Source organism: Triturus cristatus, chromosome 7, assembly GCF_964204655.1.
Source record: "Triturus cristatus chromosome 7, aTriCri1.1, whole genome shotgun sequence".
Classification (NCBI taxonomy): domain Eukaryota; kingdom Metazoa; phylum Chordata; class Amphibia; order Caudata; family Salamandridae; genus Triturus; species Triturus cristatus.
Window position 1 is genome coordinate 157,489,350 of NC_140590.1, and position 18,797 is coordinate 157,508,146.

At 46.5% G+C, this 18,797-nt stretch overlaps 1 protein-coding gene across 1 annotated transcript in view; it reads right to left on the reverse strand.

Annotated features, from left to right (window-relative positions):
* Positions 1–18,797, reverse strand: part of LOC146809097 (neural cell adhesion molecule 1-like) — a 62,051-nt gene that overhangs the window by 20,305 nt on the left and 22,949 nt on the right. The window contains exons 2-5 of the mRNA XM_085615893.1: positions 18,064–18,150; positions 16,333–16,551; positions 15,435–15,581; positions 6,538–6,672 (exon numbers count right to left, since the gene is read on the reverse strand). Coding sequence (XP_085472019.1) covers positions 6,538–6,672; positions 15,435–15,581; positions 16,333–16,551; positions 18,064–18,150 — 588 coding nt within the window. The remainder of the gene's footprint in view (positions 1–6,537; positions 6,673–15,434; positions 15,582–16,332; positions 16,552–18,063; positions 18,151–18,797) is intronic.

Below are 18,797 nucleotides of genomic sequence, written 5' to 3' on the forward strand. Positions count from 1 at the left end.
CTATTGGTCCCAGTCCCGGCTCTCCAACGCCGTGTGTTCCGTTGGTGTCATACGCTGCCCAGCGCCGGTCACAATGGGATAGAGAAAACCACAGAGAGAGTACTCCGACAATTCTGGTGGCCTTCCGTCCGAAAGGATCTTAGACAATGGGTCCAGGAGTGTTCAGTATGCGAACAAATGAAGTCATCTCATGCTCGACCCGCTGGGTTGTTGCAAGTTATGCCAACCCCTGACCATCCTTGGCAAAACATATCCTTGGATTTCGTTGTGGGAATGCCTATCGACCAAGGGCATACAGTGATTTTGGTTGTGGTGGACTCCCTAACAAAAATGGCTCATTTTATTGCATGTAAGAAGGTACCAACCGCAGGCCAACTAGCTCAGATATTACTCGTAAATGTTGTAGGGTTGCATGGGTTACCCCAACGGGTGGTTTCGGACAGAGGGTCCCAATTCACCGCCAAGTTTTGGAAGGAGTGGTGTACTTCCTTAAAAATCTCCTCCGATCTATCCACCAGTTTTCATCCGCAAACGGATGGGCAGACGGAGAGGGTGAATCAGAGTCTGAAACAGTACCTGAGGTGTTACGTGGATAACACTACAGAAAACTGGGTTGACACCTTGTGGCTGGCGGAAATAGCATATAATAGTGCAACACATAGCTCCACCCGACACTCACCTTTTTACTGTTCGTACGGGTTTCATCCCAGGTTTATTCCTTTTTTGCACCCCAAGGGAACAGAACACATACCAGAGGTCACGCAGAGAATTAGACAGATCCAAAAACTCCTGTCCCAGGCTCAACAAACGTTAAGGAAGGCCAAAGAGAGGTATAAGAACTATGCTGATAAAACCAGAAGACAGGGACCGGTATATAAGATAGGAGATTATGTGTGGCTATCAACCAGAAACATCAGGTTAAAAAAATATAGCATGTTCAACCCCAAATACATTGGCCCGTATAGAGTAGTTAAACTCATCAACCCTGTTAGATTAGACCTCCCCTCTTCTCTTCGCATCCATCCTACCTTTCATGTCTCTTTGCTAAAGCCTGCAAGGAAAGGGAAAGTTGCTCCCCCGGTACAGGTGCAGGAAGATGCAGAATATGAGATCAGGGGGATCCTGGATTCAAAGATTCACCGCACAAAGCTGTGGTATCTGATTGCCTGGAAAGGGTATGGAGAGGAGGAGAACTCCCGGGAACCTGCTGAAGGGGTCCATGCCCCTAGATTTGTCAGACTTTTTCACCAGCGTTTCCCAAACAAGCCATGTCCTTGTCAGGGTTCTTCGGGAAGGGGATGTACTGTCAAAGCCCACTTGCCGGGAACCCATGGAACCCTGCCAAATCGCGCCCGAGTGCGTGGTACAGGGAAGAACTACTGATCCCATGAGCCTTGTCGACCCCTGACGGCGATGACGTCAGGACGCTCGTGCGCGGCGAGCTCAAAGAGGTTCCGGGGCACAGAGAGAGTGCCGCTTACTCTTCTACGAGAGCTGCGCTGGACGTCGCGAAGGCTGGTAAGGGTGCCTTGAGCACCACGCTGAGTTCGCTGCTGTGTTAGCTAAGCTTGATTCTGGTGGCCATTGAGGACGGAGACTCGGAACGGGAGTCTCACTGTGGCGGATCCGTTGGATTCGTATCTGGTCCCTTCCCGAGTGAAACAACCGAAGGACAGTGCAAGGCTGCTCTCGGAATTGTTTATCTGACTCTAGGTTTTAGGTGCTTTCTTCCCGCGTTGGAGAACTCGGGGAACGAAGTTCATGCGGGGAAGAAGGCACTATTGTGACATTTGTCTTAACGCTTTGAGTACCGTTTATGGGAGAATTCTATCCCATGTTCCTGGAGGTGCTCACTTGTTCGGATATTCTCTGAGTGAACTCTTGGATGTTGTGAGAGGGTTGAAGCTGCCGTTTCCGACAAGGCAGAGGGCCCTGTGATGGACCTATTACGTGTGGCATGAAGTAATGCTGATGTGTATTCCAAGTCACCAATACCACTTATTTTGATTATGGAGTGATCTAAACCTACAGGATTATATGTTGTGTTTTCCTTTTCTTACGATTATACTGCAGGGGTTCAGAGAGTGAGCAAGAGGCTTTTCCGCTCCCCTGTCTGCCTCAAGGTCCTAATCTCCAGGGTAAGGTCTTACGAGAACAACAAGAGGTGGGGGCGGGAGCAACTCCATACCAGGGCACTAGCTCATGTTACGTTCTCTTTGCTTTAGATATTGGAGAGTACATCCTTCAAGGGTCGTGGGTTCCCTAAAACAACGCTGAGAGTCTTTTCTTTCTTTACAGGTACCTGTCTCCTCCGTAGGGTGGGGAGGGGGGTGGAATCGGGAAAGGTAGGAAGGAAGCCAGGCAGGGAGTTACTGATCGCTGTCTCCTTCTGTCTTCACAGGACTCCCTCCCTGCAGTCCCCATCCTTTCCTTCCCCCGCTGGACCACTCCATGGAGTCTGTAATGTTAATTCAGACCGTGGTGGTGTCGAGAGAGGGACCCCATTAGAGCAACGTACGATCCTGAGGATTCCGGCCACAACAATCAGTTTCTCCATCTCTTATAATGTTTCAGACACTGGAGTATCAGTTTCTCTATCTCTTATAATGTTTCAGACACTGGAGTATCAATTTCTCTATCTCTTATAATGTTACAGACACTGGAGTATCAGTTTCTCTATCTCTCATAATGTTCCAGACACTGGAGTATCAATTTCTCTATCTCTTATAATGTTACAGACACTGGAGTATCAGTTTCTCTATCTCTTATAATGTTTCAGACAATGGAGTATCAGTTTCTCTAGCCCTTATAATGTTCCAGACACTGGAGTATCAGTTTCTCTATCTCTTATAAAGTCCAGACACTGGAGTATCAGTTTCTCTCTCCCTTATAATGTTTCAGACAATGAAGTATCAGTTTCTCTATCCCTTATAATGTTCCAGACACTGGAGTATCAGTTTCTCTATCTCTGATAATGTTCCAGACACTGGAGTATCAGTTTCTCTATCTCTTATAATGTTCCAGACACTGTAGTATCAGTTTCTCTCTCCCTTATAATGTTTCAGACACTGGTAATCCGTTTGTTTGTCCCTTATAATTCTTAAGGGAATGGAGTTTCAGTTTATCTGTCTCTTATAATGTTCCAGACACTGTAGTATCAGTTTCTCAGTCTCTTATTATTCTCCAGATACCGATTCTTCAGTGTCTTTGTCCTTTATAGTTCTTCAGGTACTAGTTCATTAGTTTGTCAGGATCTTGCATGCCTTTAGTTTGCTAGGGCTTATTTCTCCTTCCTTTTTAGGTCTCGCTGGCGTTGCACCGCGAAGCGCTGCCGCCAACGAGACTATTGTTGCCGTGTTTACTCCCAAGGGAGACAGACCTGGGAACTAGCCGATTCTGGTCTGGGCACGAGCCGATTCTGGTCTGTAAACGCGCTACACAGTGGAACAGCTTGTGCGCGTTAATTCCAGTTGAGTGCTCGTCTCCGGAAGATGTGCTGCGCCGATTCTGGTCTGGGCACGAGCCAATTCTGGTCTGTGAACGCGCTTCACAGTGGAACAGCTTCTGCGCGTTAATTCCAGTTGAGTGCTCGTCTCCGGAAGACGTGCTGCGCATTAATTATAGTTGAGTGCTCCAGCAGCTTGGGGCGCCTGTCGACATGCTGTGCTAATGATTACTGTGGGGTCTCATGCTGTGATAATTCTCACTTTCTGTGTTGTGATCGGGAGCAGGCGTATTACTGGCGCCACCGCCACGCCTTCATTAGTCATAAAAGCTGCATGGCAAGCGATAATTAGGGCGGCATGTTTTAGGACATTTTTAGCAATTACTTTGTTTACTTAGTGCTATTAGTGATATATTTTGTGCATCCAATGCTCTATTTAAACGTGCACCACTGAACATTTTCAAAGAAGGCGAATCAGCGACATTCATTGGAGACACGACCTATTTGAAGACGCTTGTTTTTCTGGGGTAAGTTCTGTGAACTGTTTAGTTTGTTTACTTTATTATAGTATAACTGGCAGGGTTGGCTAAATTATGCGAGAAAAGGAAAAATATGCAGGAGATGATGGTATGAGGCAAGTGTGGCAAATGTATAATTATGCGTACACCATATAAAAGCAAGTTGCAAAATGTCCGGTGTTGGGCGGATGGGTTCACTGTGCTGTTGCGTCGCCTGTAGGTGTGGTTATGAGTGCATGTGACTAGCTGGCGACATGTCCTTGTACTGTTACTTGCCTTTGCACTTGTTTTTTTTTGCATATATATATAGCACGAACTCGACCCGAAGTTTATTGGAGCGCTTTACACGAGCATCGTATTTACATTACACATTCAGGCACGGGGAAATTAAGTGATTTGCCCAGAATCACAGGATGTTGATGCGACCTCGGGGCTCAAACTCTGGTTTCCAGCACCAAAGTCGGCAGTTTAGCCGACAGACCACATCCTCGCCCTTGCCCTGCTGATTTTCAGGGACAGCTGCTCTGTCTTCACAAGGGTCGGGCGAACTATGACTCCGCTGCCTGACCTGGAACAGATCTGTTAGGTGTTTGTATTTGTTTTTTAGTTTTTTTTTTATTTAGCGCAAACTCAATCCGTAGGTATTGGAGCACTTTACATGTATACCACATCCATTATAGAAGGACACATTCATGTTTGGTAGGTACGTGGATATTAAGTTATTCATAACCGGCGGAGCCAAGGCTGGTCTCTCTACCTCTGTGACTCTGGTTGCTGCTCGCGCCTCGTGTATAGCTGGTTTTCCTAGTTATCTGGCGAATACAAAAGCGGGCTTTGCTGTGTTTCTGTTTGAAGGCTACACATAAGGGACTCAACTGATCGAATTGTAAGCAGCTGTCCAACACAATACTGGCAGAAGGGCTCAGTGAGACGTACACTTGTAAGGGGCAGAGGTTACACTCCCGGCAAGTCTGCCTCAGCCTTCATTCTTCCGAGGTGGATCAATTGAATACCATTGATTGGGTAGTAGTTATATCTGTTAACCGAGCGTAGAAATGGAGCAAATTTAATACGAAGGGCTATTTGAAAAGTATAATTTTTTTCCAATGTGCCAGATGAATTTGTCTTTATGTTCTTGGGACTTATAAGAATCTTGTAGTGTGTACATCAGGCGGGTCATGTGTCTTTGGAAAACTAGCACCTTTTTGTGATATTGTAGTTGCATGATAGTTTCACATTATAATAGTGGGGGCTCGGATGTCAAACCTCCTTTCTGGGTGTTGGTCCTTGCCAGCAGTCATCACCTACTGCCAAAGACCTGTTTTTTAAAATGTACATCACCTGTCCACCTCCTTCCCCTTCCGGTACCCCCCTCACTAGTGCCCTCTCTCCCTTTCGTTTTCACCCTTCCAGTCTCTCTTCCCCCGTTCTCTCTCGGTCCGCCATTTCTCTCCATGCCCCCATTTCTCTCTCCCAGTGCCCCCTTTCTCTCTCTCCCTGTACCCCCCTTACTCTCCATCCCATTTTCCCGTGACCCATAGCTTTGGCTGCAGGTGAGTTGGCACAACTCCTGTGAGAGAAGTGTCTCTAGATTAGGTGGCACTTGCCCCTGCTGGGACCATGGTCAGGCGTTTGTCTGTTACACAGAAAACCACGTCTCCGTTAAACTGCAGTTTGAGAGTATTTTTGGTTATTGTGTTTATTTACTGTACCAAATGAATCATGGTGGAACCGGGAATCTTATGCCAGAGCACCCCAGGAATCCAAAAAGTAAAACTGAATAAACACATTTTGGAGCACAATCATGTGATGTTGCAGAAATCGCTTCATCTCTTAGTGGTGTTTAATGTAGGTTCATTTACAAACCCCAGCCATCATATAAGGTCTCTGGAATGCCTTAGACCTGGCAGTCTCTTGATGCCCATGAGCAACAGTAAAGAGTATGTTCACCGCTGAAGAGAGTCACCACTTCACCATTCATCCCTTTGTGCCTGCAAACAGAGCTGAATACTTCACCTTTCACCACTTTGCATCTGTAAACAGAGCTGACCACTTCATCAGCTGAACAACATTTGCACAAGCGTCGCTGACACCCCGTACTACCGATTTTTTTATTGCATATGATGCCCCAATCACTTCAAGTACATTTGTTGTGATTGGTAGTCCCTGTCCCCTGCTATATATTCCATCGTAAATTTTTAGATCCTGTTTTTTGTATTTTTATTCATCCATTCACACTCCTTTACGTTAAAATAGCCATAGCTTTACTATACAGTTGCTAGAATAGCTTATAATATGGTATAGTGTGTAATTTTTAAATAATCACTCCACTGCAAACAAAAACATTGATACAAAACACTGCCATTTACAATGCCAGTAGCTCCAACTACAACAAATGCGAGACCTATTGCATTGCAAATGCTTGTTCGTGCAGACATTCACCCACGTGTCATATAAGTGTAACCCATAATTCTTGTGAATATTATGCATGTTGTATATGGAATACATTAACTCAATTTCACTCCCCCTAAATACTGAGTAAAAACATTCAAGAATTGCAGGGGCCGGACATACCATTTACTGAGAGGGTGAAGGTTTTCTGCTCCACCTCATTCCTGGTCTCTATGCTGGCTCTGCAGCTGTACAGCCCGGCGTCAGAGGTCTGCACCTTCGTAATCCGCAAGTTCCCATTCTTGACGGAGACGCGAGCTGCGAGAGATGGGTGCAGAAGGGACAGCGACACTCGTTACCAGAGGATGATAACTATGAGTTAGCCACTGTAACAGCCTAAACACTCACTGTCTACAGGTACCCTGTGAAGAGGTCACAGGCAGAAAATTCAATATAAACAGATCATGGGTTAAAGAGTCAACTGAAATGGGGCACATGGTGCAAATACAGTATGAACAGGCCATAACGAAGCAGTATAATCGAGCCACTCCAGGGAGATGCATTATAATAAACCAGGATGTTGAGATACAGTAAAGCAAGAGCATCTACTGCTGATATTCAATAAACAGGATACAGCCTATGGGTGCATTGCAAACTGGACACAGGTTAACCAAACTAGGTCCACGGGCTGGAGTTGCATTGAACAACAAGAGCTGAAGATACATTTTAAACAGGCCATAGAGTATAAAAAGGCCCAAGCATGACTATATCACATTTAAAAAACAAAAGCTGAAGGTGTAAAGTCTGTCACAGGCCGGTGATAGTGTATAACAGACCACAGGTTGAAGTTTACAGTATTTGCAGACCACAGACGGCAAATAGTTTATCAACAGATCATAGGATCATAGGAGCCAGACAGGGACGTGCACATTTCAGAAATCAGCCAAGGGTCAGAGATTCAATACAAATAGAGTTTAGGCTGAAAATGTGATTCCGCAACCTACTAGATACATCCTCATGCGAATAGCGAAGCTACTGTTAGTTCAGGAAAGACGTAAAGACCCATATCTCAAGCACACCAATGATTGACTGGGACACGCTCCCCTTTCACAGGGGCCAAACCCCCCCATGACCAGAAAGGACATGCTGCTCCAAGACCCAAAATGTCTACGAATTCTGGTTGCAACCCAATGATACTTAGCCGACGGAAGTGCAATTTGGAAGGGACTCCCTCAACACTTCCAAATTGTGATTCAATATCAATTTCAAAACCTATGTTAGGAGTCGGTAAAACTTTTCTGAGTCCTAGAATGGGTTTGGAACATACAAAATAACCTTTTAGATGTCGCAAAAACCTCCTGAGTTTGCGAATCGATTGTTTCAGACTGCTTGAAAAGGATTGGATCTGGCCCTTTGTCCTTAGCTTTGCACAAACACACAGAACAATTGATTTCTATCTACTTCCACCATTTTGTTTTAAATTTATGGAACTGAATATATCAAAAGAGAAATCGTTTTCAGATTGCAGTATCATCCAAAGAAAGGCAGCACTGGCCAGAGGCGTCTCCAGCAGCTCATAGCACAGCACACACTTGCAAGGGCGGGAGTGCGAGCGTGTGCACGGCCACCTCGGTGCACTGGCAAGAGGCGTCTCAAGCAGCTCATAGCACAACACACACTTGCAAGGGCGGGAGTGCGAGCGTGTGCACGGCCACCTCGGTGCACTGGCAAGAGGCGCCTCAAGCAGCTCATAGCACAGCACACACTTGCAAGGGCGGGAGTGCGAGCGTGTGCACGGCCACCTCGGTGCACTGGCAAAAGGCGTCTCCAGCAGCTCATAGCACAGCACACACTTGCAAGGGCGGGAGTGCGAGCGTGTGCACGGCCACCTCGGTGCACTGGCAAGAGGCGTCTCCAGCAGCTCATAGCACAGCACACACTTGCAAGGGCGGGAGTGCGAGCGTGTGCACGGCCACCTCGGTGCACTGGCAAGAGGAGTCTCAAGCAGCTCATAGCACAGCACACACTTGCAAGGGCGGGAGTGCGAGCGTGTGCACGGCCACCAGGGACATTTTAAGGAATTTGGGGGCCCTGGGCCAAACATATTTTGGGGGCCCCTGTTCAGAACAGCTTTGAATTTATGATCCAATTTGAGCCCCTGTTTCCCACGCAGTTTCCGCTTCCTCAGCTGCGTTAGCGATCCAGTTTGCATCATAGGCATTAGCCTATATATTCCTGATGCAAATGGACGCATCCAGCTGACAGTGGTAGGATTCAGTGTTTCCTGCCCTGCTACCAGGTTTTTAATACTTTTAAAATTGTATATGTGTGGCTGAATTACTCTGCGCCTTTTAACAATTTCTCCTACCTACACGCACTTGCACTTTACTTGATTCTGCATGCCTAGATCTCCTTAGCTGCTCCGATTCGCATCTCGCTTTTTCTCCAGTCCTGGTCCGCCGCGGCTGATACGCCGATTGTGCAAAGGGCTGGGGCTACTATCTGGCTCCTCGCTTCCGCCCACTCAGTTTCCACTTCCTCAGCTGCGTTAGCGATCCAATTTGCATTATGGGCATTAGCCTATATATTCCAGATGCAAACGGACGTGCGCAGCAGACGTGCGCAAAGGGCGTGCCGCTGGCGTGCCAAAGGCAAACCCGTCTGTGCCTTGAGCCGTCCGGCGCCGGCCATGCTGCCCAGTTCCCCACCGGTGAGTTTCTTCCACTATATTACAATAGGGTAAAACTGCTTAGCCTTAGGCGGCTACCATTATGTCAGTGCTCAGTGGCTGATCCGAGCTTGACGGTAGACTTTCAATGCAATAAGTGCAACTGGTCTCTCCTCCAGCCCAGGAAACTCACACCTAAGATCCTCCCACGCAACAATAAGTGTAAAAACAATAAGAAAATAGAGGACTTAAAGGCCACCCTTTTAAATTGTCGCACTATGCAAACGCATTAACCACACATTTATGGCCTACTTTCTGACGAACAGCCTGATCTTTTATTTCTCACTGAGACCTGGCTGTCTGAAGCCTCCACTCTACTATCACCTCGGCCATCCCTACAGGTTGTAAAATCCTTAGGAGGGACCAACCGAGCATAGCTGTTTTTCTGATTTACAGACCTCCCAGTGCATTTGGAAATGTTATTACTACGCTTAATACAGCCACCACCCCCCTGGCCTTAAAATACAACAACTGTCTAATTCTGGGAGATTTCAATATACATATGGACAATGGAAAAGACCCTCAAACAATTTCCTGTTGGAGACGCTGCAGGCCTGCAACATGTTTCCATCTATATATTTGGCCACCCCTGAGAAGGGCCATACCCTAGATCAAATCTTTCACAACTTTGACATATCAGTAAGCCTACCTCTTCCCATTAACTGATCTGGCCACCTCCTATTAAAATTTGTCATTCCCAACTCTGCCACAGCCCCTTGGGCTAACGCAGGGCAGAGGGTCCCTAATTACAGGAGGTTCCATAAAATATCCATCCCGATGTTAGGAGACGCCCTTGGTCATTCCTCACCGGAGCTGTCTGGCTGCCCGACTCGGACGCCCCCTCAATAGATTCATCGCTCTGAACCAACATTGATGCAGCGGTACTGGTTGTTTCCCGCTCCTCAAAGAGGTCGGCCCCACAAGCTCCATGGTTTCACGATTCCCTCAGATCTAGCAAAAGAAATTGTAGAAAAATGGGATGGAAATGGCGTAAATCCTATCTACCTGAGGACAGGAAGGTGTATAAAGACCCCTCAAAACCTCATTACATTCTCATGAAGGCAGCCAAAAAAAGCTTCTTTCAAACCAAGATAGAAAATGCCCAAAATAAGAGTAAGGAAATCTTTAGCATAGTTAAATCCTTTACCGCCCGAAAGCCGGCACAAAGGAAGGGCCATGCACGTAATAATGGTCTAAGCAGATAGCGCAATTTTTCTCTGTGATCCAACATGCCTTCACTAACATCTCAGAGGAAGAACTGACCTTCTACCTTAGTTCTAATAGCAAATTTCACCTCTTGGATCCTCCATCTCACTAGCTTTCCCTGAGTTTCAGCTTGAAGAGTCACTGACCCTTCTCCAAAGCATTAAGTCTGGTTCTCATACCGACCCATGTCCAGCGAATATCCAGAACCATTTGGCTCCCACCTTAAACCCCAGAGTAAACCAGCTCTTTAATGCTTCCCTCTCCTCAGGTAACATGCCGAAATTATGGAAGAATGCTAAGATTCTTACACTGATAAAAATGCTAACGCCAAACCGGTGGACCCTGCCAACTACAAGCCAATCTCTCTTCTTCCGGCTCTCTCCAAAGTATTAGAGAAGCATGTAAACAAGGCCATCCAAAAACACATTGAAGATGGGAAGCTCCTTCATGAGTCCCAATCCGGTTTAGGGCTAATTACAGTACGGAGTCCGCTCGTATGGAAGAGACTGAATTTCTCAAGAGTAAGCTGGACCATGGAGGCAAGGCTGTTCTGATGCTGCTCGATCTGTCGGCGGCCTTCGATACGGCCCCACATGAGAGGCTCCTGGAGAGACTTGCCAACATCGGCCTGGGGGACACCGCCTTAACATGGATGTCATCCTTCTTGGCAAATAGATCTCAGGACATCTGGCTCCCCCCTTTCTCATCCCCGGTTCCGGCCATGAATGTAGGTGTCCCTCAGGGCTCCATTCTCAGTCCTACCCTTTTTAAAATATATCTATCCCCCCTTGCATTTCTGGTAGAGGAAGAGGGCGCCAAAATTGTTTCCTATGCAGATGACACTCAGCTGATTTTTATGTGTGAGAAAAGAACCAGCTTTGACAGGGCAATGATTAGGTCTTGCCTAAGAAAGGTTTTTAACTGGCTAAGATCAATCAGCTGAGGTACAATCCTGACAAAACTGAAGTTGTTTTCTTTGATAATCCAGAAACGCCTAACTGGAGCTTTTGGTGGCCAAAAGATCTGCCGCCCCTGCCCGCGGAAAAGATGAAAGTCAAAAACTTAGGAATTGTCATAGACAAGACACTCTTCATGAGCTTTCAAATCCAAAATCTAACTGGCGTTTGCTTTGGCATACTCTGGCTGCTAAAAAAAGTCCTGCCACTGTTACCGCTTGAGAGCAGAAAGATCATGGTACAGGCTCTGGTGACATCAAAGCTTGACTGTACCTCGGTGTTCCCAAATCCCCGGTGTTCCCAAATCCCTTATCCAGCACCTACAAGTGGTACAAAACGTGGTGGGCAGAGCCATCCTGAGACCTAAACCCAGATCTAGTATGACCCCTATTCTTAAGTCTCTATACTGGCTCAGGATAAAATATTGGATCGATTTTAAAGCGATGACCATCTTCTTTAAAGCTTTTCAGGGCTTAGGAGCCGGCTACCTAAATAAGCGCGTTAATCGCTACACAACATCTAGACCCCTAAGATCTTCCAATTCAGCCTGGCCATCGTGCCTAAAATATGCTGTGCCCGCACTGGAGGCAGATCCCTTGGCTTTCTAGGCACAAATTTGTGGAATAGCCTCCCTGAGTCTCTGAGACTAACCACAGACGTATTCACTTTCAGGAAGAACTTAAAAACCAGTCTTTTTAATAACTGATGGGTCTTTTACGCACGTTTTCCTCGCGCTGTCACGTGCCAGGAAACTCTAGTCTGAGTAGCTGCGTGCTTTATTAAATACACTATTTAATTTTATTAGGCCCCTGACAGTGCAAAGGAACACTTGTCCAAATTCTAAGGGCCTTATTTATGAGGCCTTGCTTCACTTTTATGCCGCTGGTGCGTCACTTTTTGTGACGCACTGGAAGCGTAAAAAATGTGCCATATTGCGCCCTATTATCAAAGTGACGCATTTAGGCAGATGCGTCACTTTGTAAACCCATACCTACCCAAACCCATTATACCTGCGCCAGGTATAATGTATGCGGGGTGGGTGTTGCCCCGCAAAAAGCCTCGTAGAAGTGGCGCATTGAAATCTATGAGAACTCAGTGCGCCACTTCTAGGAAGCCATTGCTTCAATATCTTACACCTGCCTCACAGCAGGCATAAGACTGATGCTGGCCCTTTCACATGGGGCATGTGAAAGGACACACTGCTGGAATTGCATCGATTTTCAGACACACTCCAGCAATGCATCACTTTTGCACCTACAGATACATCAGAAAAACTGATGTATCTGTAACTCCTTGCGAGATGATGCGTCATACAGTCAATATGACGCATCCATCATGTCGCAAGGAGGGCGCACTAAGAAGTGATGCATCCCTGTTTTCACACAGCGATGCATCACTTCTCATAAATAAGGCCCTAAATGTGTTTACATCTAATATTCAGGGATAGTTATTTTGTTTTCAATATTGTAACACAGCAGCAGCTCACCAATATTACTGTAAATAATCTCTGTGACGCCCTCCCATTTCTTATGTGTTAGGCCTCGTTTTGATCAAAAAGAAACTTTTTTTATGTATATTGCATGAAACATAAACACAACATATCTCAGCAAAATGGTTGTACTAGACTCTCACACATCAGGTACTTAAAAAATAAATTAAAGGAAAACAGTATTTAAAACAATCTGTTTAAGAAATGTTCAAGGTCATTAGGGCAAAACTCTGGTGAATGGAGCTGACTCTGTCAGGGGGCCCCCTCAAAGGCTGGGGCCCTGGGCCAGAGCCCACTTTGCCCATGCATTAAAACGTCTCTGACGGCCACCTCGGTGCACTGGCAAGAGGCGTCTCAAGCAGCTCATAGCACAGCACACACTTGCAAGGGCAGGAGTGCGAGCGTGTGCACGGCCACCTCGGTGCACTGGCAAGAGGTGTCTCCAGCAGCTCATAGCACAGCACACACTTGCAAGGGCGGGAGTGCGAGCGTGTGCACGGCCACCTCGGTGCACTGGCAAGAGGCGTCTCCAGCAGCTCATAGCACAGCACACACTTGCAAGGGCGGGAGTGCGAGCGTGTGCACGGCCACCTCGGTGCACCGGCCGCGAGGATAACCATTAGGTCTTAAATTAAAGCAGAATCCAACAACACGGGGCATTCAAAAACAAAATGAAAGGGGTCAGACTGCAGGCAGATGGAATTCCACCGAATGGTGGTCACACAGTGGCCTGGAAAACTCAGGAGCAGGAAAGATAAAAGCTGGTGCAAGAGGACTTTGTGAGTAGAAAATACATGTTGTCCATCTACCTTACCCGAGGAACCAGTAACTCCATCACAGAGAATCAGCCAGCAATAACGATAGCAGATGCAGAGCAAGAGAATACAGCCAGCGCCTTGAGACCCCAGCGGGAAGATTAGACGCACTTTATAAGAACCTTGATTGATTGATTTATTGATTGAGTATTACTTACAGGTGCAAAAGGCAGTAATGAAGAAGTGAGGGCGTTTCAGAAGGGTGCAGTAAACAGGATAAACCTTTAGATGAAGAAGTATAAAGCAATGAAGAGATCGGTATGATGTGTGGGCGGAGAGAATTGCCCTCGCACCACCTGCATGTCACCCTACAAGGCGCACAATCGCATTGAAGCCTTCCACGTCAAAATGCAACACTGCAATGCACACTATCAATGTCACCCTGCAATGCACGCTTTCAATGTCACCCTGCAATGCACGCCTTCCATGCCAATGTCACCCTGCAATGCACGCCTTCCATGCCATGCAATGCACGCCTTCCATGCCATGCAATGCACGCCTTCCATGCCATGCAATGCACGCCTGCACGCCTTCCATGCCAATGTCACCCTGCAATGCACACTATCAATGTCACCCTGCAATGCACGCCTTCCATGCCAATGTCACCCTGCAATGCACACTATCAATGTCACCCTGCAATGCACGCCTTCCATGCCAATGTCACCCTGCAATGCACGCTTTCAATGTCACCCTGCAATGCACGCCTTCCATGCCAATGTCACCCTGCAATGCACGCCTTCCATGCCAATGTCACCCTGCAATGCCAATGTCACCCTGCAATGCACGCCTTCCATGCCAATGTCACCCTGCAATGCACGCCTTCCATGCCAATGTCGGAATGTCACCCTGCAATGCACGCCTTCCATGCCAATGTCACCCTGCAATGCACGCCTTCCATGCCAATGTCACCCTGCAATGCACGCCTTCCAAGCCAATGTCACCCTGCAATGCACTCCTTCCATGCTATTGCGATTTCACTTCTCAATTCACACCTTCAATGACTCTCATCTCCCTACAATGCACCCAGTCCATGTCACTCTGTAGAGTCCCTTCCATGCCACCAGGTGACACACCCCACCATTGCATTCTGTAATGCAACAATTCCATGATCTTAGCTTGCAACGCACCACTTCCTCATGGGTCTCAACCGCACTCCTTCAACGTCACACACCCGTGCACCACTGTCTCCAATGTAAAGTACGCATCTCTGCCGCCACATTCATCGCCAATCACGGATTAATGTAACCTTTCTATTGCCAATGGCCTAACATAGGGGCCGAATCACAGAACTAACTTAACACAAAATCCTAAACTTACTACTTTTGGTATTCACAGAAGTTAGGATTTTGTCTTAAGTTTGTCTTAAGACAAACTTAAGACAGACTTGAGACAGACTTAAGACAGACTTAAGACAAACTTAAGACAGGCTTAAGACAGACTTAAGACAGACTTAAGACAGACTTAAGACAAAATCCTAACTTAAGTCTGTCTTAAGTCTGTCTTGAGTCTGTCTTAAGTTTGTCTTAAGTCTGTCTTAAGTCTGTCTTAAGTTTGTCTTAACCTCTTCAATGCCCGTGACGAGCTGGTCTCGTCATGGGCCGCGGTTGCGCTGTGCCCATGACGAGACCAGCTCGTCATAAACCCCGCCCGCTAATACAACGGCCGGCACAGGGCGGGGAAAGGGGCGGGCACTGAAGGGGTTAAGACAAACTTAAGACAAAATCCTAACTTCTGTGAATACCAAAAGTAGTAAGTTTAGGATTTTGTCTTAAGTTAGTTCTGTGAATCGGGCCCATAGTGCTTTTTTACTTTGCACAGTATTTCAGGTAGAAATGCTTGTTGATAAACACGAATGATCATCATAGCGCTGGGCGTGGACCACTCACCGTCTCTGAGCTGTGCGACGTCCTCGCCGTTGCGGATCCAGGTGATGGTGGGCATGGGGATCCCAGTCGCACTGCAGCGGATCTCAGCCTCAGAGCCCTGCTCGATCTCTCGGTAGGTGTTCTCATTCGAAGTGAAGGTGGGCCGCTCTGTGGGGGTCACCAGAGGAGACAGTTCAGGTGAGGGGTGCATAGTCAGAGGTAGGCATATAGCTATGGTATGGTAGGCGACAGGTCAAGCAGAACATGGAGCCAAGGGCGACGTACAGAGGTAGGAGGCTCTTTTAGTGATTGTCTTCCATCTGATAGGTAGTAACATCAACACACTCATTTTAATGTCCTCGGAGGCATGCAGCTGTCAATCGCCACCCACCCTTTGACACTATTTCCTCTCTCCTTTCTTTCATATTATTTTCTCTTTCTTTTTTCTCTTATTTATCTCTCTCTTTCTCCCATTCTACTAAAAGGCCTTTTCCTGACTCACTTGTTTATATAAACGTTTGCTGAAGCTTCTCGCAAGGCCAGAGATTTGTAGGGCTATTTAATAAAATAATCATAAAGATCACAGCCGAGAGATGCGTAAGGGCGTGAGGTATTACAGAATAATATGAAACTAAACAGAAGACAAAATCCAAAGCTTAAAAATCACCAGAGGGAATTTATTAAGATCACACCTCTGAAGATCACACTTGTATGGATCCCAGGGTAATTTGGAAATTTACGAACAGGTGGGCACCTTTGTACGAGTCACATGGCAGGTGCAACTGACATTTAAATAACTCTGTATCACTGCCCTCTGCCTTACTGGGATTTATTGAGTTTTCCCTATAGACGAGTCTGGCCCTGTCAACCGTGTCTAGGAGATGTCTTGTCATGGTTAAATTTCAAGGGGTGTTCTTACGGATCACGCGGATGTGGATACTCTGCTCGGCGCTCTCACTCTCACTGTCGGATTCAGCACGGCACCGGACCTCACCGCTCTGATCCGCTCGCGACACAGTGATGTTGATCCCAACCGAACTCTCATCAATAGGCTTCAGGCGATAATCCTCTTCATCCTCCTCAACTTGTTCTCCATCTGGCTTGAACCATTGGAAGGTGGCCTCGCCAGTTCCAGCAGCTGCAGAGGAAAAAAGGTTACTTAAGCAAAGGAAGGCCATTAAAAACAAAGAAGGAGGAGATGGGGCAAAGAAAGGTCACAAAAAAACAAAGAAGAGAGAGGGGATAAGATAAAGACCATTGAACACAAAGAAGAGAGACGGGGTAGGACAAAGAAAGATCATTAAAGACTAAGATGATGGGGTGAAGAAACATCTCTAAAGACAAAGACAAGAGCAGGTATAGGACAAAGAAAGGCCATTGGAGACAAAGATAACAGAGGCAATAAGGATGGAAAGAAGAACAGTGCCAAACACAGGAAGACAGAAGGGATTGGAAAGAGGATGGAAAGCTACCAAGACAAACAAGGCAGAGGTGAGAAGAGTAAATGTAAAAGAGCAAATGCAAAGAACACATATGGAATACCTACAAAGATCATTATTTCAAAGAAGAGAGACAAACCAGAAAGGGGACCAATAAAAGTAAAAACAAAGAGAGGGGATAAGAATAAAGGAGTAAAAGAACATAATTAGCAAAGCAAACGAGAGAGGGCTGGGGTGGAATTAGAAGATTGCCAACCTAAATTGTGGATAGAAGGCAAAAAAAGAAAGTGGAGCAGAGGAGACAGGAAAAGATCACCATGACATTTACAAATAAAGGCAGAACATAGCATAGTAAAACATTGCCAACATATAAAGTAGAGAGAAGGAAGAATTTTTTTGTATGTTAAATTTTAAAATTAAATTAAAATTAAACACAAAAGAGAAAGAGAGAAGAGAAAATTAAGCAGAAGAGTAGAAAGGATGAAGAACCAACACAAGGGATGGTGGGTGATTGATCGCAGAGAGAGAAAATGGGCAAACGGCGGTTCATCGTGTGAAAGGAGTCAGAAAGAGTGGGATAGAAACATGAGGAATACGAACAAGAGGGAAAGCGAGAAAGCGTGAAGCAAGGATGGCAGCTCTCCCAAAGCCTCAGGTGAAGCGCGTGTTCCCCCTGCGTTGGTGGGAAGCTAAGGGGGGCAACAGAAGGCGACAAAAGGAGGGGTTTTAAAAAAGGCTAAGTCTCTTTTGTCCCTGCCATGAAGTTTATCCCTTACTCTAGCCTCTGAGTGCAGCAACGTCTGGGGTGCACTTTCAGTGTGTTACATGATTATTATACAGCCCCTGCCCACAGATTACTTGGTCCTCTATTTGTGTAGATAGGCCTACTCCTCAACCCTTCAACCTTTGTTGCATGTGTGACCTTGGTGCTTGATCCAACTATTTAAATTGATTTTACTTTTCATGTTGATGAGAGCTACTTGTCTGGAGGTGGTCAGTGCCTCCACTTTGCCCACAAAAGGGAATAGTGTTTTCCCCTTATAGTCACCACCCGCATCCATTCTAGGATTCCGAAGGTGGAAAGCTGTATCTAAGATGGGGGCGTATTACCATGGACTCCAGGACGCTGAGGAATAGAAAGGAGAGAAGGGGGAATTGAAATGGTTGGAGGAGAAGGTGGAAAAGTCGGTGAAGGACCCAGGGACACTTACTTTTACAGAGAAAGAATGCAGACTCGCCCAGGTGAATGTCTCCATTGGCCGGGATGATGCTGATGGCGAATTTCTTGCCATGGACACCTGTAGATAGAAACGAAATCAGAAGATTAGGACTTGGTGGTAATAACAAGCCCAGTTGGCCGCCCCGGACAAGAGTCCAACACCAAAGAGTAAAAATAAAAAAAACACACCGCTTGTCAGCACAGTCCACACGAGACCAGAGTCTAAGCAACACTCACTCAACCCACAGAGACTGACTATGGGGGTGCAATTCCACTGCTGCCCGGGGGCGTATATTCCGTCACATCGACAAAACACACAAGACCAGGGCCACTGCAATATGTCACTATTGCAAGAGTTTGCCACAGTGGAGGTACGTGGGTAAAACTACCGTCTGGGGCATTTTTATCATTTCAGTCTTTATGGGGTTAACTCCTCACCAAGGCATAGCCTACCCTGCTCCTGATCCCACAAACCCTCACTTTAGCAGAAACAAAAATGTCTTCTCTGGCCACGCCCCTTACCCATAAATCTCTTCTTCAGCCGAGGATCCTCCTACTCTAACACCAAGTGAAAATACCGAACCCTGACCTAGCACTGTCGTGGAGTGTGGTGAGAGTGACGGTGATGGAGACGAGGAAGACTAGGGCTTGGAGTAATGAAGATTACCAGTACCCACTTGTCCCATTCTCATCTATAAATAATTATATAATTGGGGTACATTATAT